The sequence below is a fragment of the Argopecten irradians genome, chromosome 3, assembly GCF_041381155.1.
Source record: "Argopecten irradians isolate NY chromosome 3, Ai_NY, whole genome shotgun sequence".
NCBI classification, from domain to species: Eukaryota; Metazoa; Mollusca; class Bivalvia; order Pectinida; family Pectinidae; genus Argopecten; species Argopecten irradians.
The window spans coordinates 65,712,126-65,729,348 of NC_091136.1; the positions used below are offsets into that span (position 1 = coordinate 65,712,126).

The following is a 17,223-nucleotide window of genomic DNA, read 5'->3' on the forward strand; positions in this document are numbered from 1 at the left end:
TCATTTAAACATTGAAACACTATTAAATGGATGTAAATTTTGCAATAATGATATTAACAAAGTTATTTTACAATGCGTGATTGAATATATATGCCATACTAAAAGATTTGATTTCTGATAAACATATTTTATATACATGTATCATAGCCCTCTGCATATATAAGCAAACAATAACAAGTACCCATATCTAATTTACTTGATAGTCAATATACTATCTCATCAGTGCACATTAATAACTCATAAACTATGTCATATGTTAACATTTTTTTCTCTTATTTACTCTAAACTATCCTGGCTGGATGGTTACTGTATAATGTTTTTCGAATATTGAGAATTCTTTTATACCTATAATAACATTAATCTAATTGAATAAATTTCAAACTATGTACACAATTAGAACCATAATGTATTGGTTAACTCCGAATTGTGATGAAAATTTGCATAATCAATCTCCTACCTTTTGTTTCATATTCAATGAAGACAAAAATGTCTCATTTGTTGTCCAGACTCCTCCATACCATATTCCAAAGGGCTTGGGTCACTTTGTGCATAAAGCTCAGGGACTTTTTGGACCTTATATACTCACTGCGTGTGTATGTATGTTAGTCTGTCAATAAATGAGCATGATTCTTATCCCTATCCAAAAACTACAATCACTAGGAATATGAAATCCAATAACTAAACTTGTTCTGAAACATTTTCTATTAAAAATAAAATTGGAGTAATCCCCCTTTAATTAGAAATTATTAATATTATTATAACTATACTGTAATTAATTCAATTTATTTGTATATATAAATATATGTATTAATTAATTGCAGAATGAATTCATGTTTATACTTTAAGTAAGATCTGGAGAGGACTTAAATAGGCGTAGCCTGATGTCCGATCCTATTGATGTACATAATATCAATAAAATATTGTTGAAATTGAAAAAAAATTGAAATTGAAATGTTGTGGGTATTTTATGTTACCTGGTGCTGGGATCACCTATATAATGTTGTGGGTATTTTATATCAATATAAATGTTGTGGGTATTTTACGTTACCTGGTGCCGGGATCATCTTTCAATGTTGTCGGTATTTTACGTTACCTGGTGCCAGGATCACATATAAATGTTGTCGGTATTTTATGTTACCTGGTGCCAGGATCACCTATAAATGTTGTCGGTATTTTACGTTACCTGGTGCCAGGATCACCAATCAATGTTGTCGATATTTTACATGGAGAGCCAACGTAACACTTCACTTCTTTCGGAAGTGTCCCGTCCTTGAATTCACCCTTTAAAATATAAAGATTTAGTAGTGGTTTCATTTCACTTAATTGATTCCTTTAACTAAATTCAAAAATGTATAAAATGATATTTATGATATGTTGAAGTAAATCAATTCCGAATTATTCGTTTTATTATTATATTCTAAACATTCGATACTATTGGCATAGATACTTACCCCATTAGTTTGTGGGCTCGCTACAGTATCTCTCGATTCTACACAAAGCAGAGAAAGTATTATCTATATATATCATATCTCAGTAGGCAAACTCATTGTGGTTTATAGAGAAGAAAGCGTAAAGAAGAGAGATCATGACGAATATCGCACAACGTCGTCATAATCAAGAATAATTTTGCACAAGGAGTGAGCGTTTCCTCACAATTGCAATTCTCTTTAGATCTGGTGTGTTTCGGAAATCAGTCACAAGTGGTTTGAGTTAGTTATGGACATCACTATACAAACAATACATATAAACTAAAATCTGTTCATATGATACTTACTGTCAGTACATGTTGGTCCTAGAAACCCAAGCTTACAGAAACAGGTTTTGGTAGTTCCAATGCTATAACAATAGCCTCCATTGTTACAGTGGGGAGTCGTGGTGGGAGGACACGGACCTATGAAACAGTTTAAAGTAAAAACACAATTACTGCGCACGTCTAGAAATTTCTTAATTACAACTCCAAGTGATAAACAATTACAATAAAATTGCTTTACAGAAATCAAGACACACAGAGACACATCTATTGATAATTTCCTTGTATTTTAAGACAGTTCGAATTCTTACCTTTTTCACAGGAGAGTCCGGTATAACCATCGGTACAGGTACACACAAACGTTCCCTGTGATGAGCCACACACACCGCCGTTCTGGCAGGGGTTAGATGAGCAGAAATCTACAATCCATTAGGATAATTAATTTAAGACTTTTTCAAAACACTAAGAAAAGTCTAGTATGTTTTATAAGTTGTAAACATCTGGAAATAATCGTGCCTACTAGGACTTACCTACAATAGCAGCGACACTCCTCATATTGAAACATCGCACATCGCCAGTGTCTCTGTAATTATGAATTAGATTTAAAATTCAGACGAGAAATAAAGACGTTATGTATTTAATATTTGTAATCTAATCAAGTCAGAATAATACATTTTAATTAGTATTACAGCTGACAGATGAAATACTCATTAGATTAGATTCCCTCTATTCCATTTATTTCACGAAACTAAACATAACTAAACATTAAAACCAACCCCGACTTAACACAGAGTTTTTTTATGGTGCCGGCCACAGCGGATGACTGGAAGTCGTACACAACATCAGTCATACAGGAGGTGCCGAGGTCAGTCGGGTCAAAGACGGTTGTGGTCACTATGTCACTGGTCAGGACATGTCGACTACAATTATAAAAAGTAGAAAAGTGTTCTGCTGAAAGTGTTTAATTATGATTATAATTATAAAATATCATTTGAAAAAAAAACCATTTAGTATACAAATAATTGACAGAAATATCAAACAGCTGTATTGTGTGTAAGTGCAGAATGTTCTATGAATTATAATTTAAAATTCAACATTTAATTTAATACAGAACGTAATGCGCCGGGATTCCATAAGTAAATGGTCTGCATTTAGGATTTTAATAAAAACAGATTAACGAAAAAACCTTAGCCACGATTTTCACAGAAGTCACAAGTTAACAAAATGTTTTCAATACGACGTTATTCTTGATATTTGAGCAACTTTAAATTGGGAATGTTATTCTAATGTACAATTGATTCATCGGACAACGCTATCTGGTGTTGGTGATTACCTTCTGTTCTTCTAATTCTACTCACATAGAAAGGATTTGACTAATTGAAAACTAAGGCATTACATGACCAAACTAACCGTGTTTTACAACGTAATTACATAATGCTTGCAGAATGCATTCACGTGCCAATATCTTAAAGGCGATGACGATATTATGACGTAAATGTTTTTAAGCAGAATTACATTATGCCTTTATAGTATTCATACAACAAAAGTTTTGATCACATCCCTTCATATTCTAAAATATATTTTTGTTCCTCATGTACAATGTATGGAAGTAATTTTCAAAGTGTAACATGCAATATGTATCGCTTTCTTTCAAATATTTACCAAGATCCACTCTCAATTGAATACGTACCTATATCCATTCTGTTTGGAATACGAACCAATAATTACTCTCTTTAGAATACGTACCAAGATCCACTCTCTATTGAATACGTACCTATATCCATTCTGTTTGGAATACGAACCAATAATTACTCTCTTTAGAATACGTACCAAGATCCACTCTCTTTGAAATACATACCAAGAACAACTTTCTTTGTATTACGAACCAATACTCAGAACCAATAACCAGTTCGTACCCATACTCTTTGGAAAACGTCCAAAGAACCTCTCTCTTTCGAATATGTACCAAAAACCACTCTCTTTGGAAAACGTCTCAAAAATCTCTCTATTTTGAATATGTATCAAGTACTACTCTCTATTGAATATCTACGAAGTATTGCTCTCTTACGAACACATACAGTGATCCTCTTTCTAATATTTACCATGCATCGCTCTCTTTTGAAAACGTAAGAAGAACCACTCCCTTTTGATTTGTACCAAGAACTTTCTTTCAAATATAAAACTAGGAACCACTCTCTTTGGAACACATACCAAGATTCACTGTCTTTAGAATACGTACCTAGATACACTCTCTTTGGAACACATACCAAGATTCACTGTCTTTAGAATACGTACCTAGATTCACTCTCTTTGGAATACATACCAAGATCCACTCTCTTTGGAACACATACCAAGATTCACTGTCTTTAGAATACGTACCTAGATTCACTCTCTTTGGAATACGTACCAAGATTCACTCTCTTTGGAATACATACCAAGATTCACTCTCTTTGGAACACATACCAAGATTCACTCTCTTTGGAATACATACCAAGATTCACTCTCTTTGGAATACATACCAAGATTCACTCTCTTTGGAACACATACCAAGATTCACTCTCTTTGGAACACATACCAAGATTCACTCTCTTTGGAATACATACCAAGATCCACTCTCTTTGGAATACATACCAAGATTCACTCTCTTTGGAACACATACCAAGATTCACTCTCTTTGGAATACGTACCAAGATTCACTCTCTTTGGAATACATACCAAGATTCACTCTCTTTGGAACACATACCAAGATTCACTCTCTTTGGAATACATACCAAGATTCACTCTCTTTGGAATACATACCAAGATTCACTCTCTTTGGAATACATACCAAGATTCACTCTCTTTGGAATACATACCAAGATTCACTCTCTTTGGAATACATACCAAGATTCACTCTCTTTGGAACACATACCAAGATTCACTCTCTTTGGAACACATACCAAGATTCACTCTCTTTGGAATACATACCAAGATCCACTCTCTTTGGAATACATACCAAGATTCACTCTCTTTGGAATACATACCAAGATTCACTCTCTTTGGAATACATACCAAGATTCACTCTCTTTGGAATACGTACCTAGATTCACTCTCTTTGGAATACATACCAAGATTCACTCTCTTTGGAATACATACCAAGAATTCACTCTCTTTGGAATACATACCAAGATTCACTCTCTTTGGAACACATACAATCAGTCTCTTTGGAATACATACCAAGATTCACTCTCTTTGGAATACATACCAAGATTCACTGTCTTTGGAATACATACTAAGATCCCTTCTCTTTCGAATACCTCTCAAAAATCACTCTCTTTGGAATACATACCAAGATCCACTCTCTTTATAATACGTCTCAAAAATCACTCTCTTTGGAATACATACCAAGATTAACTCTCTTTGGAACACATACCAAGATTCACTCTCTTTGGAACACATACCAAGATTCACTCTCTTTGGAACACATACCAAGATTCACTCTCTTTGGAATACATACCAAGATTCACTCTCTTTGGAATACATACCAAGATTCACTCTCTTTGGAACACATACCAAGATTCACTCTCTTTGGAATACATACCAAGATTCACTCTCTTTGGAATACATACCAAGATCCACTCTCTTTGGAACACATACCAAGATTCACTGTCTTTAGAATACGTACCTAGATTCACTCTCTTTGGAATACATACCAAGATCCACTCTCTTTGGAACACATACCAAGATTCACTGTCTTTAGAATACGTACCTAGATTCACTCTCTTTGGAATACATACCAAGATTCACTCTCTTTGGAATACATACCAAGATTCACTCTCTTTGGAACACATACCAAGATTCACTCTCTTTGGAATACGTACCAAGATTCACTCTCTTTGGAATACATACCAAGATTCACTCTCTTTGGAATACATACCAAGATTCACTCTCTTTGGAACACATACCAAGATTCACTCTCTTTGGAATACATACCAAGATCCACTCTCTTTGGAACACATACCAAGATCCACTGCCTTTAGAATACGTACCTAGATTCACTCTCTTTGGAATACATACCAAGATTCACTCTCTTTGGAATACATACCAAGATTCACTCTCTTTGGAACACATACCAAGATTCACTCTCTTTGGAATACATACCAAGATCCACTCTCTTTGGAACACATACCAAGATCCACTGCCTTTAGAATACGTACCTAGATTCACTCTCTTTGGAATACATACCAAGATCCACTCTCTTTGGAACACATACCAAGATTCACTCTCTTTGGAACACATACCAAGATTCACTCTCTTTGAAATACATACCAAGATTCACTCTCTTTGGAACATACATACCAAGATTCACTCTCTTTGGAATACGTACCAAGATTACTCTCTTTGGAATACATACCAAGATTCACTCTCTTTGGAATACGTACCTAGATTCACTCTCTTTGGAATACATACCAAGATTCACTCTCTTTGGAACACATACCAAGATTCACTCTCTTTGGAATACATACCAAGATCCACTCTCTTTGGAATACATACCAAGATTCACTCTCTTTGGAACACATACCAAGATTCAGTCTCTTTGGAATACATACCAAGATTCACTCTCTTTGGAATACATACCAAGATTCACTGTCTTTGGAATACATACTAAGATCCCTCTTCTCTTTCGAATACCTCTCAAAAATCACTCTCTTTGGAATACATACCAAGATCCACTCTCTTTATAATACGTCTCAAAAATCACTCTCTTTGGAATACATACCAAGATTAACTCTCTTTGGAACACATACCAAGATTCACTCTCTTTGGAACACATACCAAGATTCACTCTCTTTGGAACACATACCAAGATTCACTCTCTTTGGAATACATACCAAGATTCACTCTCTTTGGAATACATACCAAGATTCACTCTCTTTGGAATACATACCAAGATCCACTCTCTTTCGAATACGTCTCAAAAATCACTCTCTTTGGAATACATACCAAGATTAACTCTCTTTGGAACACATACCAAGATTCACTCTCTTTGGAACACATACCAAGATCCACTCTCTTTGGAATACATACCAAGATCCACTCTCTTTGGAATACATACCAAGATTCACTCTCTTTGGAACACATACCAAGATTCACTCTCTCTGGAATACATACCAAGATTCACTCTCTTTGGAATACATACCAAGATTCACTCTCTTTGGAACACATACCAAGATTCACTCTCTTTGGAATACATACCAAGATTCACTCTCATTGGAATACGTACCAAGATTCACTCTCTTTGGAATACATACCAAGATTCACTGTCTTTAGAATACGTACCTAGATTCACTCTCTTTGGAATACATACCAAGATTCACTCTCTTTGGAATACGTACCAAGATTCACTCTCTTTGGAACACATACCAAGATTCACTCTCTTTAGAATACGTACCTAGATTCACTCTCTTTGGAATACATACCAAGATTCACTCTCTTTGGAATACATACCAAGATCCCTTCTCTTTCGAATACGTCTCAAAAATCACTCTCTTTGGAATACATACCAAGACCCACTCTCTTTCGAATACGTCTCAAAAATCACTCTCTTTGGAATACATACCAAGATTAACTCTCTTTGGAACACCTACCAAGATTCACTCTCTTTGGAACACATACCAAGATCCACTCTCTTTGGAACACATACCAAGATCCACTCTCTTTGGAACACATACCAAGATTCACTCTCTTTGGAACACATACCAAGATTCACTCTCTTTGGAATACATACCAAGATTCACTCTCTTTGGAATACATACCAAGATTCACTCTCTTTGGAATACATACCAAGATCCACTCTCTTAGGAATACATAACAAGATCCACTCTCTTTGGAATACATACCAAGATTCACTGTCTTTAGAATACATACCAAGATCCACTCTCTTTGGAATACAAACCAAGATCCCTTCTCTTTCGAATACTTCTCAAAAATCACTCTCTTTGGAATACATACCAAGATCCACTCTCTTTCGAATACGTCTCAAAAATCACTCTCTTTGGAATACATACCAAGATTAACTCTCTTTGGAACACATACCAAGATTCACTCTCTTTGGAACACATACCAAGATCCACTCTCTTTGGAACACATACCAAGATTCACTCTCTTTGGAATACATACCAAGATTAACTCTCTTTGGAACACATACCAAGATCCACTCTCCTTAGAAGCATAAACGAAGAAATGACAGGGCTTTCCAACTTCGCACACAATTTCACTCAGGTCTGGCAAAGTCGGATCCACAAATTTGTTGTTCTGGAAATAAAAATTCCATTCTAATGAATTTTTGCATGGCTACACATAACGTCACATCGCTAAGCAATTACTATATTTTTGAGAAACAAGACTGTATTACTTTATAAGATACAAAAACGGGATTTGCATTGAAAATATTACGCAATCTGCATTTATGGAGAATTGTTATGCACTCAAAAACAATTTCGAACTTATTTCAAAATGGCGGAAAACCATAGTAGTAAAATTGCAATAAAACGTTGAGATATGAGAGAAAAATACTCTTTCATACGTGGGTATGAAGGAAAGGGATATTCTACGGCCTCGGGTTTTACTACAGTTGTGGCCCTCGGCAAGCCTCGGGTTTTACAACATTTGTGACCCTCGGTAGAATATCCCTATCCTTTATATCCACATATGAAAGAGTCTTATCATCTTTGATGGACAGTCCATGCCATACATACTGTAAACCAACTACAAGATTATGTAAACAATCTACAATTAGATAATTAAGGCATTTGTCAACCTCATGAAATCAGCAAATGAACAGATTCTATTCATTTTTTTTTGTATAAATTGACCATACACAACTTACAGTTTGTATATGTGTACCCCAGGGATTGACGCCATCTGTAACAAGACACGTGGTATATCAGTGTAACCAGCTATTACATTGGTATTACCCTCCCAGATAACATAAATTAACTTCGACATCTGAACTATAAATCTGATATAGTTCTAAAGAACTCGTATGGTTTAAACGTCATTACACATTTCATAGCATTGGTGTTATAACCGTTTTTTTTTCTGCAAAAGATTCCCATTGCGGTAGTAATTTTCTATTTTACTTTTGCATTTTTGTTTGCAAATAAATTATTTTCCAATACCTCTTACGAAATTGGTTGCATCAGATTTTTTTCTGTGAAATGTGTATCCTAGTATGAAAATTGATGTTATTCCCTATCTATAACATAAGTTCCACTAAAATATGTACCTATTACCTACCTGTGTTTAAAATTCACTCTTTTTTAGGTTTAAATGTAAGTTTTTTTTAACAACGTTTATTTAATAACCTTGATTTTGATGAAAATTGTTACTTACGTTTGAATTCATACTCCACGTTGAAACATTTTGTATCTGTTGCATGCGTTTGACTGTAAAGCATAAGTTTAATGCAGGATATACATCTTCACATTTATTAAGTATACGAATCGTATTATTTTGTTAGACAAATCTTTTTTCAAATGCATATTTTTTTGTCAATAGAAATGTAGTCTGAACATTTTGCAAGTTAGCAAACAAAAACAATAGTATATATGTTCTGTTTGGAGGTTTTCTACCATGACTTTTCTATCATTTTCCTTCCAAATTGCGTGTATTTGATTAAAACGTGAGTTTTAAGATCTACATATATTTACACTACATTATTAACCATTCTATCCTGCATATGTGACTTACTCGGTCGACTTGGCTACTTGCAGACAGATATGGAGTTTAGGATCAGCTTTAGATTGTGCTCTTATCTTGACATCAAAACGGTAGATGTTGGGAATGCCGGCAATTTGTGGATCGACAGGGCTAGAAATGCTTATTGTTACTTTGCCGGGAGGCAAAACTGTTTTTACCAATGGCGCTGAGCTATAAAAATGAAGAAAAATACAAAAGAACAAATTTTGATAATTTTTTTTCAACTTTCAAATGTAGTGCGATTTACGTTTCCCTACTGATGTTTTTATTTCAGTGCCTTCAATTTATAACTTGAATGGCTACTCTGTAATATAAACAATAGGAATACGTACCTCATACCCAAGTCAGGTGATGTATATACTGACAATATACATGGAGACCCCATGTATCTGTAATATAAACAATAGGAATACATACCTCATACCCAAGTCAGGTGATGTATATACTGACAATATACACGGAAACCCCATGTATCTGTTTCGCTCGCATTTTATAAGATCTTCATCCTCTGGCGTTGGAGGAACGAATTTCGGCTGTTGTAAAAAGATCATAAATGGACATCAGCAGTTGGTTATTTGTTCAAATGAATCTACATCCCAATATCATATATGGAGATCGATTTAATCGTAAACAGATACAGATAAAATTTTACAACAAAATATCGCTTTCCATTATTATATATAACGTTAGTATTCTATAAAACATGTTGAACATAATTTTTGAAGCAATATATGTCAAAATACATATTTACCAGAAAGATTGTAAACATTATGGTAAGTTTATATATTGGTTATACATAAGATATCTACGTACATCTAGTGGTCCATGGGAGGTAGGGCCTGTAAGTATACAACAAACATCCGATGTTATGTACAACCGGTTATTTTCGCTTGCAAGACATTTTCACGATTTCTCGAATCTTGCTCAGTCTAAAAAAATGATCCGAGAAATATTGAGAAATGGAGGAATTACATATACACTTGAAGTCCAATCGCAAAAATTTAAAACCGCTAAAATTTAATTTTTCCATTTTTAATCAAAATCGCAGAAAATTTGACACGCATCAATAACCGGCTATAGTATTCACAAAGCTACTTGGCAAGTTAGTTTGAATTTATATTTATATAGTTCAATTTAATCGGAATGTGTGGAAGAAAACAAATATATAGCTCTAATGTATCGAAACCATCCATGCCAGTGTTAAATGTTATTATAAGATCACTTCAAAACGCTTACACTTCGTAAAGGTTTGGATAAACTGGCTGGTCAACGAATTGTAAACTTTAATTTAGTACTATCAATTTAGGAATACTCCGAATTCTCCGTTGTGCAATATATGTGTTTGTAATCGAAATTAGAACTTTTGATATGGATACAAGTAGTGTCATTAATGATTAATTTGAATATATTTGTTTTACGTCATGGAAATATAACACAGAAAAACTACTACAGATAATCTATTCAGAATCCAACATTCATTTTGGAACTTTCTTTTCAATGAAATCACTACGCCGTTGTCTCAGCCAATCAAAAAAGACGTCACAAATGTCGACACCATTTATTCCTTTATGGGCTGTTAAAGTAAATGTTTAAGCCAATAAAAATGCTCGCTAAAATCACAATTGAATTACATGTACTATTGATTGGACTGTTCTCTTGTTCAGTAACCAGGCAGTATAGCGCTTTAAAAAATAATATTGATAAACTTAATTTCCATTTGATCACACATTGAGTCAAAGACTCTTCTCACATATGGTTTGAACACATAACATAGTTATTGATATTTTCTTTGCAATTAATTTTGAGTATAATCGCTTGCCAGCGGAACTATTGTGGATATGATACACAGAAAACAATCCTTGTGTGATTATACGATAATATAGCAATTATTCCGCTAGTGTTTTGAATTCACAGAATTCAGTAAAACCGGGAATCTACACCAGCCGCGAAATTTCCCCGTGTATAAGTAATTAATGAATTGGCTTGTATGATCATCAAACTATAACGTGATATATATATATAGATATAAGACATATACCGCCGTTCTTCCTCTGACTTTCCGGATTGTGAAGAAGCCATTTAAGTGCTAGTGTTATCCTTATTCTGGCTAAACAGAACTAGACACTATTTGTCTCTTATACAAACCCTGATAGTCGGGAACAGAAAACATTTGACTTGTCTGTTATACAAACCCTGACAGTCGGGAACAGACAACATTTCATTTTTGTGTTATACTAACCCAGACAGTCGGGAAAAGACAACATTTGACCTGTGTGTTATACTAACCCTGACAGTCGTGAACAAACAACATTTGACTTGTGTGTTCCACTGCCCCTGACGGTCAGGAACAGACAACATTTGATTTGTGTGTGATATTAACCCTGACAGTCGTGAACAAACAACATTTGACTTGTGTGTTCCACTGACCCTGATAGTCGGAAACAGATAACATTTGATTTGTTTGTTATGCTTACCCCGACAGTCGGAAACACACAACATTTGACTTATGTGTTATACTAACCCTGATAGTCGGGAACAGACAACATTTAATTTATATTATACTAACTCTGGCAGTCGGGGACAGACAACATTTAATTTATATTATACTAACCCTGATAGTCGGGAACAGACAACATTTAATTTATATTATACTAACTCTGACAGTCGGGAACAGACAACATTTAATTTATATTATACTAACTCTGACAGTCGGGAACAGACAACATTTAATTTATATTATACTAACTCTGGCAGTCGGGGACAGACAACATTTAAATTTATATTATACTAACCCTGATAGTCGGGAACAGACAACATTTAATTTATATTATACTAACTCTGGCAGTCGGGAACAGACAACATTTAATTTGTATTATACTAACTCTGGCAGTCGGGAACAGACAACATTTAATTTGTATTATACTAACTCTGGCAGTCGGGAACAGACAACATTTAATTTGTATTATACTAACTCTGGCAGTCGGGAACAGACAACATTTAATTTGTATTATACTAACTCTGGCAGTCGGGGACAGACAACATTTAATTTGTATTATACTAACTCTGGCAGTCGGGAACAGACAACATTTAATTTGTATTATACTAACTCTGGCAGTCGGGAACAGACAACATTTAATTTGTATTATACTAACTCTGGCAGTCGGGAACAGACAACATTTAATTTGTATTATACTAACTCTGGCAGTCGGGAACAGACAACATTTAATTTGTATTATACTAACTCTGGCAGTCGGGAACAGACAACATTTAATTTTTTTTTTTTTGTTTTTTGTTTTTTTGTACTCAGAATTGGCTCGTCATGTATTGAAATACAATTTATACATATCATAATAATAACGTTTTTGGATATATATAAAAAAACCAATTAAAATTAAGTAAATGAAATAAAACAAAGAGTTGGTTAATCTTAAATGTAGTGAAATTAGTATTTATTAAATTGTGCTGTTAATGTCTTGTCTAATATTAATCTATTTATGCTATATTTCGTGCCTCTGGCACGGAGCCATTTCATCATCGTACTTTTTTCTGTCGTATTATCTTTTCATACTTTTATTTTCGTTTTAGCATTAGATTGTATTCTCCTCATTTATACTCTTTCATTCTCTTTCTCACTTTACTGCATCTAATAAAGAAGTTTTGTTATAATATTATATCTTCTCTCACTCTTTCTCTCTGGACATATTCATTTATTCCCATTCACTCTCCCTCTGTTAGTCTTTCTGTGGGGTGCCAAGTTAATATTGTAACAGTATTAGTTGGTGAATTTTGAATATTTACCAAATACATGTATACTGTATATTTATATTTAAAAAAAAAAAAAATAAATAAATAAAAAAAAATAAAGTGAACTTTTAAGGTTGAGAACATTTCCAGTATGAAAAAAAGATTGTTTCCAGCGATTGGGGGTCCCCTACCTGCATGGATAATCTAGTCTTCACACAAGAAATAAACCCAAAGAAAAAAAAGCACACACACAGGAAAAAAATCCGGAGTTAGCGGTTATGGTTGGTTTTGATTTTACTATTTATAAAAAATTGTTTTTTTTTTTGTTTTTTTTTCTTTATCTATCTAGATTATCTATATTTTAGGTTCTGCTGTTGTCAGTAAATTTCCGTTCTTTTTTAATAATGGTTAAAGAAAGTTTAGTTCATAACGTCCTATCTGATGAAGGAGGAATTCCGTGTTGATCTGTTACGGGACCCGATTATATTGCGCCTCGCCGTGCACGGACACGTGTGACTAGGTCGTCTGGTCACGATCGCGACCGCACGCCTGGATTTGAGTTGGACTGGTGTGTTGACAGAATTTAGTGTTGTTTAATAATGGTATGTATTTTTTTTACGGTTTGATCATTTAATAGCTCGGTGCTTGGTTAGCATATCAGATATGACATAAACTATAGCCTATGAACTTAAAATGCATGAACTTGTTTTATGTTAGGTAACGTGTAAGATAGCCTAATGCTTTCATCTTATTATCTATGATACGCGTAATATATAATACCTACAAGAAATTTAGGCCTAGTTATTTTGTCATAGCGAACCAACTAAACACACATACTTTGCATATTTTTTATTAACTTAGGTCCTATTTATTGCATCGAATTGGCTGGTTCTCGGCGCAGGTGCTAAAAATAGATGTGTGTCATATGCCCGAGTTTGTTTACATTTCGCGTACACGTGTCACTGCACATATGCTACATGTAGGTTTCATTGTGAAAACCCTTGGTCTATATAGAGTCTATTTGTACTAAGCCTACTGAGAAATTTTGTGATATTGTCAAATGTAATAACAAAAAGTGTGTTTAGAATATATATTTTTATCTGGTATGTATTAGAGTCATTAAAAAAAAGGGATTTTTTTTTTTAATTTGACACATTAGATCTCGAGGCAAACGTTAACAGCAAGGTGCAACGTTTCCCAAGGGTTGGGGATAGCCCTACCATCGAGGTTTGCTCAATATGCACCATATGTTAACTACAATGTATTTGTAAAATATATATACATTGTCGTTATATTTAAGTCAGACACTTAATTCTATCATCTCTATATAGGATTTAAGGTTTACCACAGGTATCATATACAGCATGTTCAAGTTAGATTACTGTGATTTTCCGTCATGGACTAGGATTTAATGAATCGCAATATTTATGATGTTTTTTGTTTTGTTTTGTAGGACTGACATTTCTAGGATTATCCGAGTTTGAAGAATTTGTGCGTCTGAAAAATAATTCGAGGATTGATTATGTGACTGGCTATCAAGACTTCTACGGTTTTGTCGATATGGTTTCTGAATACATTAATTATGTCTATGTTATTTTTCTTTTTGTCACTTATGTAGTAGCATTTATAGATAATGAATCCTATGATTGTAAGTAAATAATTAACTTCATAATATTCTTTTAATTCTATTTTATATCCTATGACGAAGTATTTTAGGTTGAACATATTTTTTTTGTATCCGAGCTGTTCAAAGAGATTGTTTATTTTTTGCTTAAATGATGTTAATATTTAACATGTAATGAAAAAATGATTGTAGTCTTCAGTTTCATTGCATATATTGCATAATTGATTAGTTTCAATTTTCCATTGATGTAAGATCTGTTTTGTTGTTAGTATTTTATGTAATAGTTTCCATCTGTATTGCTTAAGTTTATTTTCATGCAGGTAATTGAATATGAAAATATTTGTACATTTTATCTGGTATTCTTCAAAGTTTTCTTTGAAAATGTTGTGCCAGTATAAATATGCAACTGGTTTTTGTGAGGTTTTTCTGATGAGATGATTATATGTATCTTTGTTGTTTACTTTGTCTATTGGTTTGTTATGGATAGTTATTTTCTTTTGTGGTCCATTGTTTATTTTTATTTTTTCAGGGTTAATGTTTTCACTTTTGATTTTGTTTATCCAGGATTTTGGTATAGCATGTTTTATCATTGCAAACTGTGCTATCCAGTTATATTTATTTTGCAATTTTTCATAAATGAACTTTGCATCAATTTCATTTCGGGTGTTAAGTAGATCTTTTATTGTAATTATGTTGGAATATATCCAGTTTTTGAAACACAGAGTATGGTTATTGGTTTGTATGTGTTTATTGCCCCAGATGATTTGAGATAGTACTTCAGAAGCTGACTTTGGCTGGATGATTGTTGTAGGTTTTTAGGTCATCTGACCCGAAGGGTCAGGATGACCTATAGTCGTCATGTTTCGTCCGTCGTCGTCCGCCGTCCGCCGTCCGCCGTCCGCCGTGCGCCGTCCGCCGTCCGCCGTGCGTTAACTTTTCACATTTTGAACTTCTTCTCAAGTTCTACCAGTGCGTTTTGGCTGAAACTTGCATGAAATGATCCTGCCATGGTCCCGACAAAGTGTTGTTATTTTTCGGGTCGATCCGAAATTCAAAATGGCCGCCACAGCCGCCATCTTGAAAACACATTTTGAACTTCTTCTCAAGTTCTACCGGTGCAATTAGGCTGAAACTTGCATGAAATGATCCTGACATGGTCCCGACAAAATGTTGTTATTTTTCGGGTCGATCCGAAATCCAAGATGGCCGCCAAAGCCGCCATCTTGAAAGCACATTTTGAACTTCTTCTCAAGTTCTACCGGTGCGATTTGGCTGAAACTGGCATGAAATGATCCTGACATGGTCCCGACTAAGTGTTGTTATTTTTTATTTTTCGGGTCGATCCGTAATTCAAGATGGCCGCCACAGCCGCCATCTTGAAAATACATTTTGAACTTCTTCTCAAGTTCTACCAGTGCGTTTTGGCTGAAACTTGCATGAAATGATCCTGACATGGTCCCGACTAAGTGTTGTTATTTTTCGGGTCGATCCGAAATTCAAAATGGCCGCCAAAGCCGCCATCTTGAAAACACATTTTGAACTTCTTCTCAAGTTCTACCGGTGCGATTAGGCTGAAACTTGCATGAAATGATCCTGACATGGTCCCGACAAAGTGTTGTTATTTTTCGGGTCGATCCGAAATTCAAGATGGCCGCCACAGCCGCCATCTTGAAAACACATTTTGAACTTCTTCTCAAGTTCTACCGGTGCGATTTGGCTGAAACTGGCATGAAATGATCCTGATATGGCCCGACAAAGTGTTCTTATTTTTTCGGGTCGATCCGTAATCCAAGATGGCCGCCAAAGCCGTCATCTTGAAAATACATTTTGAACTTCTCAAGTTCTACCAGTGCGATTTGGCTGAAACTTGCATGAAATGATCCTGACATGGTCCTGACAAAGTGTTGTTATTTTTCGGGTCAATCGGAAAACCAAGATGGCCGCCACAGCCGCCATCTTTAAAACACATTTTGAACTTCTTCTCAAGTTGTGCGATTTGGCTGAAACTTGCATGAAATGATCCTGACATGGTCCCGACAAAGTGTTGTTACATCTCTGGTTGATCCCAAATCGAAGATGGCTACCATGACACTATATCTAATTAACTTCCTACATGTTAAGGCCCTTTGGCCTCTTGTTTGAAAGAAAATTTGTTGAAAGAAATTGAAAATGATCCTGACACGGTCCTGACAAAGTGACACCATATGAAATTAAATTTACTATTGCCAAGGTAGTCAGATGACCGTTAAGGCCCTTTGGGCCTCTTGTTTTTGTTCAAACCATGCTTTCATGATGTCATGGTAGAAGGGAGATAATTCAGTTCTTTTCTCAATTAGTTTTATATCATTAATATTGAAGTGACATA

General features: G+C 34.6%; 1 protein-coding gene across 1 annotated transcript in view; it reads right to left on the minus strand.

The window, feature by feature from the left end:
* The window catches only part of LOC138319795 (uncharacterized), a 107,638-nt gene that overhangs the window by 81,655 nt on the left and 8,760 nt on the right, over positions 1-17,223 (minus strand). The window contains exons 6-17 of the mRNA XM_069262927.1: positions 10,304-10,329; positions 9,908-10,023; positions 9,482-9,661; positions 9,125-9,177; positions 8,619-8,653; positions 7,938-8,044; positions 2,527-2,670; positions 2,281-2,333; positions 2,062-2,169; positions 1,775-1,891; positions 1,452-1,489; positions 1,184-1,281 (exon numbers count right to left, since the gene is read on the minus strand). Of these exons, the coding sequence (XP_069119028.1) occupies positions 1,184-1,281; positions 1,452-1,489; positions 1,775-1,891; positions 2,062-2,169; positions 2,281-2,333; positions 2,527-2,670; positions 7,938-8,044; positions 8,619-8,653; positions 9,125-9,177; positions 9,482-9,661; positions 9,908-10,023; positions 10,304-10,329 (1,075 nt within the window). The remainder of the gene's footprint in view (positions 1-1,183; positions 1,282-1,451; positions 1,490-1,774; positions 1,892-2,061; positions 2,170-2,280; positions 2,334-2,526; positions 2,671-7,937; positions 8,045-8,618; positions 8,654-9,124; positions 9,178-9,481; positions 9,662-9,907; positions 10,024-10,303; positions 10,330-17,223) is intronic.